This window comes from Marmota flaviventris, chromosome 12 (assembly GCF_047511675.1).
Source record: "Marmota flaviventris isolate mMarFla1 chromosome 12, mMarFla1.hap1, whole genome shotgun sequence".
Classification (NCBI taxonomy): Eukaryota; Metazoa; Chordata; class Mammalia; order Rodentia; family Sciuridae; genus Marmota; species Marmota flaviventris.
This window is the reverse complement of record NC_092509.1, coordinates 30,250,684-30,272,989: the sequence shown is the minus strand read 5'-3', so window position 1 is coordinate 30,272,989 and position 22,306 is coordinate 30,250,684. Positions and strand designations below refer to the sequence as shown.

General features: G+C 33.7%; 1 protein-coding gene across 3 annotated transcripts in view; it reads right to left on the bottom strand.

Moving 5' to 3' along the window:
* Positions 1–22,306, bottom strand: part of Arhgap21 (Rho GTPase activating protein 21) — a 133,022-nt gene that overhangs the window by 67,438 nt on the left and 43,278 nt on the right. For all 3 annotated transcript variants that reach the window (XM_071599828.1, XM_071599830.1, XM_071599829.1), the window contains exons 3-4: positions 8,708–8,887; positions 6,275–6,299 (exon numbers count right to left, since the gene is read on the bottom strand). In XM_071599828.1, coding sequence (XP_071455929.1) covers positions 6,275–6,299; positions 8,708–8,887 — 205 coding nt within the window. The remainder of the gene's footprint in view (positions 1–6,274; positions 6,300–8,707; positions 8,888–22,306) is intronic.

Below are 22,306 nucleotides of genomic sequence, written 5' to 3'. Positions count from 1 at the left end.
TTCAATTTGCCAATCTCCAACTGTGGAGAATTCCAAACATATGCTAACTTTTTCCATTCTGATTTCCTAATACTATTTGGATATCCTTATCTCCTACTTCACACTAAGTTTTCTGTCCTCAATTTTCTTCCCCATTGTCCTATCACAGATAAGGATTTAGTCATAAGCTTTCTTCAGAACCTTGGTTCCATAGTTCTCTCTAGTTGTTTTTAAAACTTCAGGCAATCTCCAAGTCTTCTCTCAAAATCTTTTTTTTTGGGGATGTACTAGGACTACCCTCACCTTTTCATAAAAGTGGAAAAAAAACCCAAAAATGTGTCATCAGTCTTAAAATGCATAGGTATCAAAAATATAACTAAAAACTCAAAAAATGGAAGCAATTTCAGATATCAAAACCAATGCTGTATTTTTTTTAAGAGAGAGAGAGAATTTTAATTTTTTTAAGTTTTCGGCAGACACAACATCTTTGTTTGTATGTGGTGCTGAGGATGGAACCCAGGCCGCACGCATGCCAGGCGAGCGTGCTACCCCTTGAGCCACATCCCCAGCCCAATCCTGTATTCTTAACTAAGGGCTCAAAAAACTTAAGCCAATTAAACATGTCAAACTGTGAAGATAAAGGATAAAAATTAAAGAAAATTATGAAATTCTAGTACTATGTTAGCCAAAATTGGGACTATAGCTCTTTTAATACTGTTTACCTCTAAAGAGAAAATAACTCTCTTTCTTATACATTTCCAAGAATGAATTATGTAAGAATAAAGATCTTTCTGAGGGGCCACAGTAGGAATTTATAGAAGAAAACCCAGAACCAGACTGCCTGAGGTTTAGTCCAACCCCACCTCTTGATAGTTAAATATTTTATGCCTCAGTTTCATCGTCTAAAAAGCAAAGGTGATAATCAGATCCACTCCAGAAAGCTGTTGTGAATAGTGAATGACTTCATTCCTGCAATCTGAGAATAGCACGTGACATGTCGTAACACAAAACATTGCCACTGTCATCGTCATCAACATCCTTTTTACTTCTTACTTCTTAAAATACCCTCAAAGCCTAGTAAGATACCTGCAGTTGTTCTACTGAGCAGCATTAAATAAAATTATATAACCAGTTAGTATATTTACCTAACTACCAGAGAAATTCAAATAAACTGACAACACAGATTAAAATATGTATCCTGAGGGATTCAGCCACCCCAAAGACATCAGAAAAGAGATCCATGGAGCTGCTTAGTACTGCTACACTAAAAGCAATGAAAACATGCTTCTGACATCTCACCACCAAACCTTACACCATTGACCTACCCATAGCAAACCTTCCTCCAACAACATTCTCAGGTCCATATTTTAATGCTATAGTATTATGAAAGAACAGGTTTTCAATATATTAATTGAAATCAGTGGCATAACATGTACTACATTTACTCAATGTTACAAATTTTTCTCATAAGCAAACCAAAGAACATTGATCTGTGAACAGTGTGGATTGTAATATTACTGATATTAAATACCAACAGGGCCAATTAGACTTCTCTCTCAGGGATTTGGAAGTATTATGAGAGAGAAGTTAGAAATAAGGTATAGTGAGGGTTGTATCTCATACAGAGGTCAGTTCATGATACTCACTATGAACATCCTTTAAATCATCCTTAAAATGTCAGAGTTAGGCTTTGGAAGCTCAAATTTTAAGATATTATTATTGTTACTTAGCATTTAGTTGCTTTCCAAGTCCCAATTTCCAGGACCCTGGACCCACGACCATAGCTCCTGTCTTTAAATACAGAGATACTCAGTTGTTTTGTAGAATTAACACAACTGTCCTTAGGTTACATGAAGAAATTTCTATTTCTTGTCACTATTCAAATACTTCCATACAGACTACCCAACTATACATTCAGAATCAACTGCAAACACAATACAAATTTTTACTAATAAGAAAATTTATATAATACCCACTTGGTTTTTTCCCCCTACATATTTTTTTCTTTTTTTGGTACTAGGGACTGAACCCATGTACACTTTACCACTGGGCTACATTCCCAATCCTTTTTATTTTGAGACAGGGTCTTGCTAAGTTGCTGAGAGTCTTGCTAAGTTATTGAGGCTGGCCTTGAACCTGTGAAGATTCAATTCTGTTGCCTCAGCTTCTGCATGCCTCTGGGATAACAGGCATGCACCATCACAATTAGAATGAATATAAATTTTAACATCAAAAGTTATTTAAGTTCCTTAACAAAATGTTGCACAAATATAAGAGCAGTGGAAACCAGGATAGAATGTTTACTCATGGAATAAGTAGAAAGTAATTAATGACCTTATTCTTATTTTGATTACATATGAATATTTTCTCTAAAGATTTTAAAGGACAACAGGATGTTAACAAGATATCAATTAGCCATTAGTAACTATTATCAAAACTGAAAAATATTTTTCTTCCTAAAATCACCTTTTCCTGTAAATATTATTTCATCATAGTTACAGGAAACTAACCAACGAAAGAAAAATTATTTTAAAAACATAAAAAAATACACACATATAAAATATAAGAAACAATACAATGGGAAAACTGGGTAAGTAAAATAATTAGAAATTTAAGTGGTACAAGAGATTTTGTTAAATTGCCAAAACAAAACCTTTAAACTTTTTAAACAGAATTTTGGCATTATAACAAGATCTCTTAGGAGTGTGAACAAAATTCTGCAATTATATTCTCTCCAGTGTTTCTAGGCTTTGACTCTGATCATTACACTGGAGGATAGGATTCTATTACATTAAAACAAAACTCTAAATGAGAGGATTTCAAAATCTCCATAGGCTTAGAAATACGTTTTAAAGGAAATGAGATTATAAAACAAAAATGGTTAAATTCCACTGAATAAAAATAATTTTGAGTCTGCCTCTAAATAGGCTATATTCTAAAAAACTAATCTATAAATAATTACGTGGAAATCAGAAGAATTTTTTTTCCACACATAGACTATGGTCCAATGGTTGATCAGTTTAGTTGAAATGATATATGATTATTATGTTAAGTTAAATAGATCTTGTGGATTAGGCTGGGGCCCCACTTAGGATAACAAAAGCAAACCTACATCTGAAGGAGTGAGACACAACCAGGTAGGCCTATCACAAATAACTAACTCTTTAACTCAAGAAATTTTCCAGGCAGTCAGAACTGAATGAGAAGTGATGGTTACTTCTAAAAAGTACTTAGGGCCTCTATACTTGAGATCTCCCTGGCTTTTATGTGAACTGTCTTTAAAAGTATACTCAGAAATATTGAATAAGTTTCCTTGATTTTAACTTTCTCAGTGAAGGATTCATAGATTTACTCTCATAATATACTAAGTATATTCTACATTATCTACTAATCTTGACTGTACGTAAGTCAGACCATTTTTTAAATGATAATTATTTTTAAAACAAAATTAAATGATGGAGGATTTTAAACATAGGTCAACAGAAATAAAATGGTAGAGTTAAAAGAAGAGTTAGAATAGCTAATTTGAAGTAGGATAATAACATGTATTATAATGTCAGGTACTGGGTAAGTCCTTGATCTTATGCTAATTTATGCCACAGTTCCTTTTTTTCTCCCCTCACCCAAATCAAGCAGTTCTCCTTTCCAATATATTAGAAGTATTTTATAACCCAATTTTCTTACATACCCTCCAACCTTTTCATATTATTCTTCTAAGAAAAGAAATAAAGACATTCTAGGCTTCATAAATTTCTTACTTAACAGTGAAGAATGTTCAACAGTATCTCTGGTCTCTATCTATTAGATGCCAGTAGCACAATCCCACTCTTCTTCACTTATGACAACCAAAGATGTCTAGACATAGACATATATTTCCATATATACCCTGGTAAGCAATACTCTCCCCAGCTGAGAAGCACTTTAAACTAAATTGAATCAGGGCTTTGAAGTCAGCTTACATTGAACAATCACTTTAAAGATAGACATATGAAGGAATGCTGGTAAAGATATTATCTACTGTATTACTGTTTTCCATTATGAATATCTACAGGAGACAACTATCTCAGATCTTGATGTAAACAGCATGCTTTCTTATGGATAACTGAGTATCCTTAACTAATTATACTCTCACTTTTTCTTTGACCACTGGAGAGCTCAAAAACAAATTCACAGTCTATCTTTGATAAAGGTGCATGAATTTATGAGTAATAAATCTCCTGAATGCCAATTCATTCTTCAACCCTAAATCTATTTTTAACCTTATTTATTTTATTATATAATGCATGTGTTTTTGCATATTGGCACAAAACTTTTTTTTGAATGAGATTAGGGATAAATTAACAAATAGGTAAATTATAATCTTCCCCAGCACATCATACCCTTTGCTGCCACATTATCATTCCTCTCTAAATCTTTTTGCTAGACAAAGATCCTTCAGTTTTCTTTAGCAAATGTTTATCCTCCTGTCAAAACAAATAATTAACTAAATTGAATCACTTAAGTAAGCTATGTCAGATACATAATGATAAACATAGTTTCATGTCTTTATATATTTATTAGATATGTATTTATCCCATGATAGGCACAAAATTCTAGATGTTGAATGTCCAGTGGTTGCCCTGGCATCAGACTATCAACCTGGAGGATGCTGGGAAGACAGACACACATTCTCTGTGCTCTTACTGAAGCTGGTTTGCAGAAAGTTTTCCTTTTCCTAATAAAAGCCTATTTATAACCCATGCTGAACAGTATTTGGAATTCAAACCAAATCCTAGTGCATGATAGATGGTGACAGAGGAGTGGCCCGTCCTGCACAAATGACAACTATGAAGTATCCTACCTGGTTTTACATCCTCAGATTACTTTTGATAGTGCTGAAAGAAACCATTTTCCTCTTCATTTTAACCCTTATAATCTTTCCAAGACCTCAATTCAGATTTGTAAGATGTGGATATTATAAAAGTACACTGATGGATAAACAATTTGTGGTAAATTCATAAAGAAGAAAATTAACCACCAACAACAAAAAAAGTAATACTGTTAATACTCAAACATACAATATCATGAACTTCAAAAATATGCATGTTGCAAAAGACACAACGAGAATAAATTGTACTGACCCATTTTTGAGAAACTCTGAAAAAGGCAAAATTAATCTATAGTAACAGAAAGCAAATTAGTGATTGGTTAAGGTCAGAGAGTAACAAAGGAATACAAGGAGATTTACGGAATGATAGAAAGGTCATTTTTTATATCATATCTCAATTGGGACAGTGGTTTCATAAAACATTTATTAAAACTCACCAAACTGTATACTTAAAATAGGTACAAACGTAGTATTCTTGCTAGAAATACATGAACTTGAACTAACAACGAGAAAATATTCAATAAATCCAAATTCAAGGATATTGTATAAAATAACAACTGACCAATACTTTTCAAAAGTCAAGGTCACAAAGTTTTAAAAATTAAAAAAAAAGAAAATAGAAAAAAACACAAGGAATGGTCACAGACTGGAGGAGACTAAGGGGGTATGTCAACTGAATGCAGTGTAAGATTCTGGAACAGAAAGACACTAGTGGAAAAACTGATAAAATTCAAATAAAGTTTGTAAGTTAAAGCAATAATATCATACCTATGCTAATTTCTTACTTTTGTTAACTATATCATGTGTTATGTAAGTTTTTAACACAGGGAAAGCTAAATGAAAGCTATCTGGAAATGTTCTATACTATTTTTGCAACTTAAGTCTTAAAATTTTATGCAAATGAATAGTTTTTAATGGGTTCATTTGTTGTTGTATATAAGCTTTAACTAATTAAAGATGATCTAAAATATAAAATTAAAAAAATAAATGTTATTAAGAAATAATCTTAACCTCAGCATAATTCTCTTTTTAAGCTCCTTAAATAATTTTTAAATAAGATTAACTAAAAGAAGATTCCAAATCTTCTTCTCTTCAATATCTGAGTCAATAAACCTATGTGACAAAACACAAAACATTCTTTCCCAAAAGGATCACTAAATTGAGAAAAGTTATTAATTAAAATAAAAATCTCAGATACATTCCTGAGAACCATGTTATCAATAATAAAATAATTATCAAGCTGTAACAATAGAATTCATAAAACTTTGAAGACTACAGTAAAAAATATTTAATTTCTATGATCTTACATATGAAAACTCTTACATGTTTGAACTTCCAAACACATATTATCTCAGTTAATATTACTTAAAAACAGAACAACATGGGTAGAAAAACATTCAGAGAAAAATTAATAATTTTACAGCATACCTCCTCTGTTTCCATTTTCTTCATCCTACAAAAAAAAACATTTATGAATACACATTTATAAACCCTTTTTAAATCATAGCAAGGCTCAATTTAATCCAAACTAACCTCCCAATTATAATCTCACTAAAAGTGTCTTTTGTCAGAAGGTAGAATCACAAATAGAGAAGAGAAAGCTGTAGATAAAGCCAACTGAGGATATTAGGAGTTTAGTTTTTGACATGTTGATTATGAGCTATCTAATGAAGATATTCAAGAGGAGCCATCAAGTCAGCAGTAGAACAAATGAAGCTGAGTCTGGGACAGAAGGCTGACTGGTCATTACTTACTGTACTACCTTGTACTTAAATGTGGTGCCTTTAGAAGCTACTATAGGACCCAAAACTGTTTACATAAATGAATTGGTTCTAATTTGCTACATATTTAAATTCTTGGACTCAGTCTGAAAGTTTATCAACTTGGTTGCTGCTTTCATGCCCTGTTACCTATATCTAGCTGAAAAATTAGAAACAACCTTTAAAAAACTAGTTAAAAAAAATATTTATTCAAACCCTTGCTGAGCCTCTACCATATGGAAGTTACCATGTACTGTAGAAAGAAAAACAAGACATTTGATTAAGGACTGATAATTTATTACATAATTTTTGACCTTTACTTTGGCTGCTCAAATGTTGTTTTCTTCTTCTTCTGGTTATAAGCTCTGTTCTAAGACCAGTAATGCTGCCAGCTAAGTGACATAATAAAGACATTGTTATATTAATTACATGCTTTCTAAAAGCTATACAATATTAATTTAAAAAAAAAAAGTCTTTTGGGGCTGGGGACGTAGCTGAGTGGGTGTATGTTTACCTCAAAATGCATAAGGTCTTGGTTCAATTACCATTGCAACAAAAATGGGGGGGGGGGGTTCAATGTTTATTTTTCATGAAAAATGTACAAGACTGAGACCTATTTGCAAGATTATCTGTTCAAAATAATAGTATTAATAGCTAAAATTTACTGGACAATTAGTATATGTCAATTCCTGTTCTAAGTGTTTTGTATGTACTATATCATTTAAACACACAATCAGTGAGGTCACAGAGTTAAAAAAGAGATGGGACTCAAACCTAGGCTCTTTTGACTCCAATGACTATGCTATTAACAATTATATTAGCTACTGAAATTTCTAGAAATATTTCTCATTAATATTTCTCATTACTTTTGGGGCTGGAGTTGTAGCTCAGACGTAGAATGCTTGCCTCATACGTGTGAATCACTGCGTTCGATTCCCAGAACCACATATAAATAAGCAAATAAAATAAAGGTCCATCAACAACTAAAAACAAATTAAAAATTTAAAAAATATATACACTTTTAATCTAAGCTTGGTAAAATTATTTTATAAAAACTGTAACTACCTATTTGTCATGACCCAAAGCTTTTATTCAAAACAAAATAAAAAGACAAAAATACTCAACCCTAAAATATAATTATCAAGTACTCTGATATGTAACCTAATATATTAGTAATATTATTTTAGACCTTTTTAAGGTAAAGAAGAATCTTAGCCAGCAGAATTACAATATTTCAGGAAACCCATGCTGGTAAATTTTACTTCTAAGTTAACAATTATTTATAATCCGTAAAAGCTATTCTGATTTTAAAAAGAATAAAATATTTTACTAGAAAGATGTAGTTAATAAAAATAGAATATGAAAGAGATGGTTTCCAGATACAATTAGATACTACCTTTTAAAAACAGATTTAGTTCCTTGAATACATATTTATTAGCCATAATCAAACCCTAGGTCTAGTACACTTACCCATTATATGACCCAGATCAGTTTTCACATCTGTTATATAAGACTGCTCCACAGGATTTTGGTGTGGATGAAGTGAGATAATGGACATAAAGAGTAGTAAAGAACAGAGCAAGTATTCAATGTGTCAACTACAATCATAATTAGTATATGTTGCCCCTTTTGAGACTGTATTGCTATCTGGAACAGTATATTCATTTCATGTACTCTGACAAGAAGCTGTTTTAAAATCATAACGCACCATCATATTACATACCTGAAAGTATTGTTCTAATCTTTTTAATTTTCTATAACTATCAAAATATTCTCATGAATAATCTCTGCTGTATACTTTGCCCAGAACACTTACCACTTTTCTAGATATTAGGGAAATGTTACATATTAGAAAAAGTAGAATGCAGTCTAGAAGACCTTGAAAAATAAATCTGGAGTTTAGAATTAGTTGGATCTTTCAGAGAAGATTAAAGTTTTTGTTCTAGAAAATGAAAAAAATCTTTTAAAAAAGATAATCAAAATGCAAATACAACAATAAGATAGGGAAAAAAAGAAAAGACAGTGGGGAAAGCAAGTACGACTGGGAGACCAAAAGGAAACAGAAATGGACTTGTGTTTTTTCCAAGTTTATTTATCTTACCTTATATGAAAACTGAATTGCAGACTCTGGGGGATAAACAATAAAATGCCTTAATGTAAAACCAAAGCCTTGAGATGTTCTTTTCAGCATAACTGTTTTGGGACCTGGCCAGGAGAATGTTTCATCTTCGGATGGTGATACAGTTTCACTTTGTTCTTTTCCATCTTTATTTTTTGATACCTAAAGTTAAAAGATATGTAAAAGTTAACTAGAGAGTACATTATACGTGCTCACGTAGAAAAAAATTACATGTGACATATAATACCTGAATACAGATATGAACTTAATGGAAACAAAAAATTATATTCTAATTCATAAATTAGATGTATTGAAACAAATCATGTGATCATCAAAAACTAATTTTTTTCTAGAAAATTATGATGTTATGAAAAATTAATCAAAAGCAAAAAGGAACTCTTGGAAATTAGAAATACAATCACTAAGATTTAAAATCCACAAAGGAATAAAAGATAATAAAATCTCACAGTGCACAAAGAACTAAAAAAAAATTATGAAAGAGATATGGAACTCTCACAAATTAAGTCCTAACCTTATTAGTCCAATGGCAACAAAAATAATTTTAAAATAATAGAAAAGGACTTCAGGTTCTGAGCACAAACTTAGAATCCACATAGATAATCCTTCCAACATATCCTGGCCTTTCAACTCTCCAACCATTCTTGGCTTTGGCCTGGTCATGAGTGAAACCCTTTTACTCAAAATCAAGAACCCTACTTAGACCCATCACCTGCTTCCCCCTCTTACCTCAGCCGTTACAATTATTTAATCTGGGGACCCTACCACCCTTTGCAAGTTCCTCACCAACCCTAGGTCCTTAATTCCCTCTTAAGCCAACTTCAACTCATTTCTTCATCTTCTGACACATTCTTACTTGCTCAGTTACCTGACAAAACCTAACCTCAGATAAACCAATACTGCCTACTTTAGACCTGTACCTATGCAGACGAACATGAGTGGAGAAAAACAAAAATATTTTCACTTAAAGTCATGATCATTAACCTCAATAGACCCCATAATGCTGTCAAGTCAATGATAATACATTCTCTCTGGTCCATTCAGCTAAATGTTTCATCCCTTCTCCCCTCCTCCCTTGTAGCAGATGACCCTACTTTCTATTACATTGAGAAAGTAGCAGCAAAGAAGAGAGAACTTAATCTTCTGCCACACCTACCCACCTGTCTGCAATTGTGCCCACGATCCTGTCTTTTCTCTAGAAAACAATGGATACTGTCCAGTCTCCTAAGGCCCTGCCACTTGCATTCTAGATCCCATCACTGTACTATTCAAAAATATGGTTCCAGTAATTCTCCCCTCTCTGTTCGGCATCATCACTCTATCATTCCCATATGCATCCACATGTTTTGCAACTTCTTTCATCTTAACTACAAAATTCATATAACCTCTCCAGTAAACAGCTTGTTTGTCAGTTTCTCCTTAGAGAAAAGCTTTTTTTTTTTTTTTTTTTGGGGGGGGGGGGGACCTGAGGATTGAACCCAAGGCACTTGAACACTGAGCCACATGCCTCCCCTTTTTTGAATGTCATTTAAAGATAAGTTCTTACTGAGTGGCTTTGGGCCTCCCTAAGATGCTGAGGCTGGCTTTGAACTCACGATCCTCTTGCCTATTTGTCCCAAGCCACTGGGATTACAGGTATGCACCACTAGCTAGAGCAAAACTCTTGAAAGCTATATTTGCCATGTTTCCCCTCTCATTTTCTCTTAAATCTCATTAAACTGGGCTCTTACCTTCATAACTCTTTAAAACTGATCTTGTCAATATCACCAATGGCTTCTACATTGATATACTAAATGGTCAATTCTTAGTTCATATCTTATGTTATCTATCAGTTAACATGGAGATTACTTCCTCCTTGAAAAATTTCTCCACTTTACTTTCCACACTGATTTTCCTCCCAACTCATGGGCTATTTTTTTCTCGGTCTCCTTTGCTACTTTGTCTACTAAATTTCTGAACTTGGAAGTACCTAAGACTCAGTCCATGTACTTCTCTACCATACTCTTGTCATCTGGAGATTTCATTCAGTTTTATGCATTAAACACCATGTATGTGGATGACTCCCAAATATTTATCTCTAGCCCAGACATCACCACAGATAGGTAACTCAAAGTTTACCTGTCTATACTGCTGATAAGCCTTCAATTTCAAGCCAGCCTTTTTGAAATGTCACCTTTATCAAACAGAAAATACTTGAATACGCTTGATTCTACTGTATTTTTTATTATCTCTTACCAGTAAATTTATCTTTTCTTCCACAAAGATTTGCTTCATATGAAGATGGGAAGATAACTAGATAATAATATTACCCAGTTGAATTTGCAGTAGGGGTAACTACATGATTAGAATGTGAATAAAAGTAAGGTGTAATATACAAAGTCAACAGTATTTCTACAGACCAGCAATGAGTAATTGAAAATTTAAAAGATTTATAATAAAAAAATGGGGGTTGGGGTTGTGGCTCAGCGGTAGAGCGCTCGCCTAGCATGTGCGAGGCCCTGGGTTCCATCCTCAGCACCACATAAAAATAAATAAACAAAATAAAGAAAAAAAATTGGTAAAAAGAGAAAGACATTTTTAAAAAATTATAAAAATAAATTTAAAAATGGCACTAAAATGTGAAATATTTAGAGATAAGTCTGAAAAAAGACTTGCAAGACCTATAAACTAAAACTCTGAAAGGCTACTGAGACATATTAAAGAATACTTAAATAAATGAAGAGATATACCATGTTCATGGTTCAAAAGACCCATACCTCTTCCAAAATTCATCTATAGATTCAGTGCAACCCCAATCAAAATCCAGGAAACTTTTGCAAAGAAGCTGCTATTTCTAAAATTCACTTTAAAATGCAAAGAACCTAAAATAGCTTAAACAACTTAGAAACATGAACATCTGTCAACTTCGTACAACACAAATACTAGAACACAACAGTCCTGATACAACAGCTATCCACATACAAAATATATACAACTTTTATCTCTAATTCATATCACATACAAAAATTAACTCAAATGATTATACACTTAAAACTACTGGGGAAAAAAGCAGACAAAAATCTTTAGAACTTAAGGTTAAGCTGAGATTTCTCAGATATGACATCAAAGAGCAGGTGCGGTGGTGCATGCCTGTAATCCCAGAGACTAGGGAGGCAGAGGCAGGAGGATCACAAGTTCAAAACTAGCCTCAAAAACTTAGCAAGGCCCTAAGCAACTTAGTGAGACCCTGTCTCAAAATAAAAAATAAAAAGGGCGAGGGATCGGCTCAGTGATTAAGTGCCCCTGAGTTTAATCCTTGGTACCCAAAAATAAAAATTCAATTGTAAAAAGAATCCTCAACCCTCTACCCGTGCAAAAGGGGGCAGAAGATGAGCATACTTTACCAAAGAAGCCTACATGGATGCAAATAAGTATTATGAAGAGATAACCAACATATAGTCAATAGGGAAATACAAACTAAAACCACAATGAAATATCACTACATTCCCTTAGAAGTACTAAAATTATAAAGACCTAACTAAACGAAGTGCTGGTCAGGATGAGAAGCATCTGAAACTTTCAGATACTGCTAGTAAGAACCTAAAATGGTACAAACACTGGAAAATAGCCTGATAGTTTTTTAAAAAGTTAAATATATTTTATCTACCATATGAAGAAGCCATTCTGTTCCTAGGTAAATACCTAAGAGAAATTTGAAAGTACATGTTAATATAAAGATGAATACAGAAATGTTCATAGCAGCATTCTCTATGATAGCCACAAACTGGAAAATATCCTAAATGCTTTATCAATAGATGAATAGACAAATAAACTGATAAATATAAACAACACAAGATTACTTAGCAATGAAATGAAATGAACTATGGATATAGGTAGATATGTGTTAATTATGCTGATTTAAAGAACCCAAAGCAAAAACTAGTACATACTACTATATGATTCCATTTGTATAAAATCCTAGAAAAAAATGCTAAAATCTATTCTATACTGACTGAAAGTAGATTAGTGGTTGCTCAGGTAGGTGGTAGGGAGGGAGATACCACAAAGCAGCATGAAGAAATTGGGGTGGGTGAGTGATAAATATGTTCATTACCTTGACTGTGGTAATGTTTTCAAGGGTGCATATATGTGTAAGGTCAAATTATATGGTTTAAATACATACAATTGATTATATGTCTAGCATACCTTAATAAAGATATTCAAACTAAAATAGAGGCAATGAAATAACTACCAGGAAACTCAGGAAGAGGCTATCGGAGGTGGCAAAATAAAGTGCATACGAAAGAAAGGGTCTGAAATCTGGAAGAAATACAGAAGTTTCTTCAACAGCATTGTGATGTTGAAATCTATGAAGAGTTTCTAAGGGTTCATTTTATTATGCCATATGATGTCAATATATATTACATATATTATTTTGTATTTATCAAATATACACATAAACATTCTTAAAAGTAATTCTATTTAACATTGCAAAAATTAATAATCATTTTATGTCTATAAGATACTACTTTGAATAGAAGATTCTATTTTGATTCTGTCTCTTTTTATGTAACTCAACATTTTAATTTTCAGTTTTAGCACTGTGATTAAGAATTTGGGTTGGGATTGTGGCTCAGTGGGCTGGGGTTGTGGCTCAGTGGCAGAGCGCTTGCCTCACATATGTGAGGCACTGGATTCAATCCTCAGCACCACATTAAAAAAATAAACAAAATAAAAATATTGTGTCTGTATATAAATATTTTTTTAAAAAAAGAACTTGGTATCAGTCACTAATCCTGGCTCTGCCATTTGCTGATTTTATAATAGTGAACAATTACTTCTCTTAAGCCTCAGTTTTTTCACCCATAAAATAATAATAAAGCACTCTCTCAAAGAATTAATGTATACTCAGTGAGAAACATATGTAAAATACTGAGCATAGAAACATTTAATAAATATTAGCTCCTTGTTCTTTCTCTGCACACAAAATATATACCATCTTCTCTAGTTCTCTTTTTAAATTTATTTTTCCTGGTAGTCCTTTAAGTCACAATATTTCACAATATTTTAACATAACTAATGTGCAAAATGCAGTTGGAAAGATGCATCAAAGCAAATTTTCTGAACTTCGGCAAATAATAGAGACTATAGAAACAAAGCTGGTTTAAGCAGGCTGAAGATGTGGCTCAGTGGAAGAGTGTATGGGTGAGGCACTGGGTTCAATTCTCAGCACCACATATAAATAAATAAAATAAAGATCCAACACTAAAAAATATGTTTTTAAAAAGTTGGATTAAGCAATCAATAGATGAGAAGAAACTGGATCTTAGATAGCAGATAATTTTTTCCTCCCTATTTTTAGCTCTTTGGATGAACAAGAATTCTACAGTCAACTATAGAAATTTCAGATCACAAGTTCTAAGTCAGCCTCAGCAACTTAATAAGACCTGTAGGAAAATAAAAATTTTTTAAAGGGCTGTAACTCAGAGACAAAGCACCCTGGGTTTAATTCCCAATACCCACCCCTCAAAAAAGAAATTTTGTATGTTAGAAACTAATTATTGATAAACTTATCATATATGTCCCCTTCTCAGATTTTGGGTTTGTTATAACACTGTCAAATAAAATTATACGAGGCCACTACATAAAATAAGCTCTTACACTGGGCCCCAACAAACGAGACTAAAAACCAAAATGGAGTCACTCATACTAAAGTTCCAAATCAAACTGAAACTACCTTGTTGACTGACATTCTGAGAAACCAGGAGAGGGAGATAACAACCAAATTTCCAAACAGGCCAGTTTCAATCAGCATTATAATGAAGTTCCCTCTGCTGTAACCCTTACTAAAGAAAGACACTTGAAGTAACCTGATGTTAACTAGTGAGTTATCTTCTATTGTGCCCATGCTCCCCACCTGCACCTGTGCCCTCCCTACAAGGAACGCAACTTTGAAATGACCGATCTGCTAACTGTTTCTGCTTTCTTCAGATCTTCTGTCTACAAAACCAACCCCTTCTGCTCATATCATGGGAGTATTTATTCTGTTTTTTTGAGTAAGGTTTTGCCCTATTCCAGAATCACAAATAAAGCCAATTAATAAGATAATAATTTGTTGTAATTTTGTCTTTGGACAACACCAAACTGATCAACATGGAGAATTCAAGCAGCGTCCCAAGTGACTGCAAAAGTAATCAGATGATTACTAGGTAGAGTCTGGAAGCTAAAGATTATTCTAGGCTTAATTACCCAAACAGTTTGGTTAAGCTTTAAGCAGTGACTGGCTTCTCCTTTTTTGATCCAAATGAAAGCATCATTTTGTATATGCAGCTAATGCTCTTAGCTCAAGCACTCACTCTCCTTGTTCATAAAGTAAATAGTCACAGAAAATGTACTTTGTATACAACACAGTTTCACACAGCACAGCTACCAGGATGAACAAAATATGCACTAAATTTTTAATTTATTTTTTTAAATTAAGCATTTCATTTTGAGACAATTTTAGAGTCACAGACAGTTGTAAGAAATAATAGAGAAAGAGAGAGCTCATGTAACCTTTGCGCAGTTTCCCTCAACAGTAATAGGAAAACAATAGCATCATATTACACCCAAATATTGACATATATAATCTGCCTATCTTCTTCAGATTTCCCCAGCTTTACTAGTACTCATGTTTTCTTTTTTCTTTTTGGGGTTGGGGGTTCTGTGCAGTTTTACCACATGGATAGGTTTGTGGATCCACCCCCAACCAAGATATGGAACCGTTAGTTCCATTACCACAGGATCTTTCCTATACTCTTTCATAACTACACTCACTCTCCCTCCTCACCCAGTCCCTAACCCTGGGCAACCACCAATCTATTCTACCTTTCCATCATTTTTGTAAATTCAAGAATGTTATAAAAATGGATTCATATTATAGTCAGCAACTATGTGGGATTGGCTTTTTTCTATTGGCCATAATTCTCTGGAGATTCATTTAGGTTGTTGAGTGTCTCAATACTTCATTGCTTTTTATTGCTTGCTTAGTAGTAGTCCTTGGTATGAATATACTACACGTAATGTATTTAATTATTAACCTGTAAAAGGACATATAAGGGCTGTGACTGTAGCTCAGTGGCAGAATATTTGCCTACCATGTATAAAGCCCTGGGGTTGATCCCCACAAAAGGAAAAAAAAGAACATCTAAGTTGTTTCTGATTTGGGCCTCTTTTTAAATAAATGTACTATGAATACTCATGTGCTTATTTTCATGTGACAAATTTCAATTTCTCTGGAATAAATATCCAGAGTACAATTACTGTTTTATGTATATTTGGACTACTATAATAGAAAGCATAGACTAGGTGGCTTATAAACAATGGAAATTTATTTCTTACAGTTCTAAAAGATGGGAACTTTAAGTTCAAAGCAATAGTAGACCTGGTGTTTGGTGAGTATCTTCTTCCTCAGAGATGGCCCCTTCTTGTGGTATTCTCACATGATGGAAGTAGAAGGAAGTTCTCAGGGTCTCTTTTTAAAAGGCACAGATCCATTCATCAGGACTCTGCCTTCATAACCTAATCACCTTCCAAAGTCTTCACCTCCTAAAACCATCAATGTGAGGCTTAGGATTTCAGCATATGCATTTTGGGAGGACACAAACATTCATACTACAGCATATAGTAACTGCATGCTTTATAAGAAACTGCCCAATTCTTTGGCAATTTTATATTGCCCACCAGCAATCCATGAATGCTTCTGTTTCTCCACATCCTCCACAACATTTGGTACTACTATTTTTTTAGTCACTGTGATAGGTACATGATATCCTGTGATCTTAATTTACATTTTCCTAACAGCTAATGAAGATGAATTTCTGTTCATGTGCTCATGTTCATGTTGCCACCTTGATTACATAATTTAAAAGCACAAAAGACTGAGATTTAATCTAAGTGAGCCCTTTCCTACTACACCATAATAGGAGTAAACCGAGATACAGATTTGTTAAGTGATATATCCAAGATCATGGCTGACTACAATCAGGGAAAAAAGTAAAATCATGGTTTCCTGAATCTGAGGCTAGAATATTTGCTATTACATTATTTTTCATTGTCTCTTCCTAACTTATAACCTGCATAGATTCTTGCCCCAATAGCTCTTTGATCTAACTTACTGTCTTTTTTTTCATTTTCTTTTTCTGCAGGACTCTAATACTTTTAAAACTATGTGTATTAAATTCATTTCTAGTATATCATTATTACTTGGCCTCACAGCTCCCAAATATATTCAAGTTTTCTTTTAAATTATATAGCAAACTTGGATCATGGTTTCATGCTACAAGTTTCTGAACTGGACTTGCTATGTCTTATTTCACTGGACTATTTATACAAAAAGAAAAGATGGGATGAAGAGGAAGCAATGTCATTTTTGCTGTCTGCAAACTAACATTTTAAATTTATTCTAATTTGTCATACATGACAGCAGAATGAATTTTTCAATTCATAGTACACATATAGAGCACAATTTTTTCATGTTTCTGGCTATACACAAAATAGAGTCACACCATTCATGTCCACATACATGTACTAAGGGTACTGATGTCCATCTCATTCCACCATCTTTCCTACCCCATGCCCCCTTCCTTCCCCTCCCTCTCCTTTGCCCTATCTAAAAAGGTCCTCCATTTCTCCCATGCCCCACCCCATTATGGATCAGCATCCACATATCAGAGAAAATATTCGGCCTTTAGTTTTGGGGGACTGGCTTACTTCACTTAGCATGACACTCTCCAACTCCATCCATTTACCTGCAAATGCCATGATTTTATTATCTTTTGGTGCAGAGTAATATTCCACTGTGTATATATACCACAGTTTCTTTACCCATTCATCTATTGAAGGGCATATAAGTTGCTTCCACAATTTAGCTATTGTGAATCATGCTGCTATAAACATTGATGGTGGCTGTGTCACTGTAGTATCCTGTTTTTAAGTCCTTTGGGTATAGACCAAGGAGTGGAATAGCTGGGTCAAAATGATGGTTCCATTCCAAGTTCTCCAAAGAATCTCCATCCTGCTTTCCATATTAATTGCACCAATTTGCAGTCCCACCAACAAATGTATGAGTGTGCCTTTTCCCCCACATCCTTGTCAATACTTATTGTTCTTTGTATTCTTAATAGCTGCCATTCTGACTGGCATGAGATGAAATCTTAGTTTTGATTTGCATTTCTCTAATTGCTAGAGATGTTGAAACATTTTCCCATATATTTGTTGATTGATTTTGTATCATCTTCTGAGAAGTGTCTGTCATTTCCTTGGCCCATTTATTGATTGGGTTTTTGGGGGGCTTTGGGGGTTAAGTTTTTTGAGTTCTTTATACATCCTAGAGATTAGTGTTCTATCAAATGTGTGTGTGGTAAAAAATTGTTACTATTTTGTAAGCTCTCTCTTCACCTCACTGATTTCTTTTGCTGAGAAGCTTTTCAGTTTGAATCCATCCCATTTATTGATTCTTGATTTATTTCTCGCACTATGGGAGTCTTGTTAAGGAAGTCGGGGTCTAATCCAACATGATGGAAATTTGGGCCTATTTTTTCTTCTATTAGGTGCAGGGTCTCTGGTCTAATTCCTAGGTCCTTGATCTACTTTGAATTGAGCTTTGTGCATGGTGAAAGATAGGGATTTAATTTCATTTTGCTGCATGTGGATTTCCAGTTCTTCCAGCACCATTTGTTGGAAGAGGCTATCTTTTCTCCAATTTATGTTTTTGGCACCTTGTCTAATATGAGATAACTGTATTTATGAGGGTGTGTCTCTGTGTCCTCTATTCTGTACCACTGGTCTACAAGTCTATTTTGGTGCCAATACCATGCCATTTTTGTTACTATTGCTCTGTAGTATGGTTTAAGATCTGGTGTAGTGATGCCACCTGCTTCACTCTTCTTGCTAAGCATTGCTTTGGCTATTCTGGGTCTCTTGTTTTTCCAGATGAATTTCATAATTGCTTTTTCTATATCTATGAAGATGTCACGGGGATTTTGATTGCTATATCTTGTTTCACTGAACTATTTATTCAAAAAGAAAAGGTGGGATGAAGAGGAGGCAATGTCATTTTTGCTGTCTGAAAACTAAGATTTTTTTTTAATGGTACAGCTCAGTTGTTGCAATTATTCAACCCATCCAGAACATCACATTGAAGTTCCTCTAATCTCCTACCTTTTCCCTGCAAGAAAGAAGGGAGGGTTACATTTTCATGGGCCTGTAAACAAACAAACAAACAAAAAGTAGCAACAGCAGCAAAGAAATATGCATATGTGCCTTCTTCACTTCTTCTTCATACCCACAGTGCCTCTGATCTCTTGGATTATACAAAAAGGGCAAGCTGTGGGAACACACAGGGAAGGACCCAGCAGTCATAGACCCTCCACTTAAGAAGACCTCTAATACTATTCCTCTACATACATCTCTTTTCCCCATGATGAGCAACCAAGTCATGTACACAAATGGCATGAAAGGGCAAGAAGCCAAGGAATGACTACAGTAATAGCAGTTAAATTCCTGTGGACTGAGAACTGTCATTTGATTCCCTTAAAAGACTTCATAACAAGGTCATTTGATTGAATAATACTCAAGGTTAAAAGAAGCCAAAATAAAGGATAAAAATTAACTGTAAAAATTAGATATAACAACTAGACAAAGCAAACTAAATGAAGGGTGAGAGAAAGTGTAAGGGGAAAATACCCATGGTATAACAATACAAGTTATATAAGCCTCACATAGAGAATACAAACAGGCATGACAGTGGGAATGTTCTAAAATATTGTGATGAAAATTTCACAACTATATAAATCTTCCACAAACAATGAAATGTATACTTAAAATGGGTAAGAATTTTTGTTTGTAAATTATACTTCAATAAAGATAGATCTTGAGGGGGGAAAAGAAACCTTAAATCAAATTGTACAAAGTCTAAATTTTGTCAGAGATAAAAGAGAGAGGGCTGTCACACAAGTAAATATAACAGAGTTATGAAAGAATATTGGTATACATAACAAATATATGTCTTAAGCTATCTTCTGTAATTATTTGTACTTAATGTAGAATTAGGTCAGCTTCCTAGTACATTCCAGAAATTATTCATGATAAAGCATAAGAAAGTATGTTATATTGTGCTCATCTTAAATCAGGCACAATGGCACACACCTGTAACCCCAGCGACTCAGGAGGCTGAAGCAGAAGGATTGCAAATTCAAGACCAGCCTCAGCAATTTAGGAAGGCCTGAAGCAACTTAGCAAGACGCTACCTCAAAATTAAAGGGGTGATGATGTAGTTCACCGGTAAAGCACCCCTGGGTTCAATTTCCAGTACTCCCCATCCCCCAAATTCCTAACATCTACTCATGCGCAGTAGGCAGGCACACCACCATTGAGCAATACCCCCCAGTCAAAACTTTTACTAGATCTTTACATACATCACAAATATATTGGAGAAATGGACTCACAGTGTTTCAGTAACTTGCTAAAAACAGACAGCTAGTAAGTGATGGAGTTAGTCTACTCTTTCCAGAATATGCCACATGTAGAAAGGGAGTAATGACATGCTCAGAAACAATTTAGATATTGCTTGTCTTTAACCCACTTTTCCCACAGTCCTAATGCTAGGGAGAATTAATCTTACAGCAAATAATCCCTCACATACCAGGACTGATAGGATATTTCTCTGCAAAATGTTTCCATGTATGTGGAAACCTAATGTTTTGAATTAAAGAATTTTATTTGTTTAAATTTCAATTTAGTTAAAAGACTCTTAAATACAATTTGTACATGCTAATTATGTGTGGTGATGGCCACCACACACACTACTCCTCAAGTACTGAGGATTGAACCCAGGGGTTCTCTATCACTGAGCAACATCCCCAGCCCTTTTTTCTAAATTGCCCAGGCTAGCTTTGAACTTCGATGGTCCTACCTCAGCTTCTTACCCAGGAGCTTGAATTATAGGTGTATGTCACTGTCCCCAGTCCTCACAACTCTTAAGATGAAGACTTTTTATAAAGGTTTTTGTTGTTTTGTTTTTGCCAATCCATGTTGAAAATGATGGAAACTGTTTTGATGCTAAATATCTAGCTATATCTTGTATTATTCAAAAAGTAATTTTGGGAGATATTTAATATGACTAAAGAAACCATAACGCTCTCACAACTAGAAGGTTAAAGATCTAGGAGACTTTTGCCCATAATATTTCAAATTAAACAGTTAGAATGAATTTTTTGAAATATAAAAACTGTCAATTTTTAAAACTATTATTCACTTGGACATTCATTTATAATACCTTTTATATAGCTGACTTTTATAAGTTGATTGTTGACATAGGTCCTTTCTGCAGTTGTTTCTATACTGTTTTGTTTATGGATTATTTTGAATTGCTAGTATTTTCATGATATGATTTCCTTATTTATTCAGGTTTCTGACTTTTTACTGTAATTTTAACCTAAATATCACTTTTACATTTTTCTGATTTACTTTATTTCAGATCCCAACATTTCAAAGCTCTTAAATCCTCACTTTAAAAACTTCAAATTCATAGCTATTTTTAAGTTGGAAAAAATGTTGTGAATCATCTAGAAATGTTTCACAAATAGTTTCCTTTTGACTGCTATGATGACTTACAAAGTTATTTCTGATATATTTATGAGACGTATAATCTGGTAACAATATTATCAGTCTTAAATAATTACAATGCACTTCTCTTCATAACCACTGATCCATTCAGACCCATTTCCTAAGCGTATTTTCCATTGTTTAATGACATGTTTAGTATATGCTTATCTAATTCTCTCCCTTGGTCCTCCTAGGGACTGTTATCTTCATGATAACAGGGAAAGTTTTGAGTTAATTTTCTAAAGTTTAAAAAAAAATCATTTTCAAAACTATGCCTGGAATGAGAATCCTCACTTTTTCGTCTGACATTTGTATAACTTTTCTTATAATCTTACATTTTATTCCAGAAGATTAAATGACTTTTAACTAGCATATTTTCTACAGTCATTGTTTCTTCTTTAGTAGTCTCTGACATTAATTTCTAATTCTGTTATTAAAAGTACTCATCAAACAAAGTAGGGATGCCTGAGAGGTGTGAGATCTAGATGCCTGCCAGAAAGAAAAGGAAAGAGTTCGATGAAGAGCTAGTCACTGTTTGCTTTCATTTATTTTCACTGATGTATACAGTTCTTGTAAATATATCACATCTTATTTATCCCTTCTCAAATAAATGGAAATAGGGTTTTTCCCTAGTTATTTTGCTTGTACAATTTTTTTAATGTTGCTAAGAAAATCTTCTTATTGTAAAGATATACTTTATACCACAGTTTCTTCAAGGTAGTTACTCAGTTATTTATATGATTTCTTTGTTTTATACACACATGCAGTGTTTAGGTGGTTTCTTTAAAATAGGGTGTGTTTTTATAGTATAATGCCAGAAGACAGCTTGTTAATATACAGTGAGTTTGAAATGTATGATCTGGACTCTAGCCAAAGCAGTCACCACTTTTGTCTAGCCCTGTCACCTCTCAAAGATAAGAGAACAAGGTTAGGAAATCA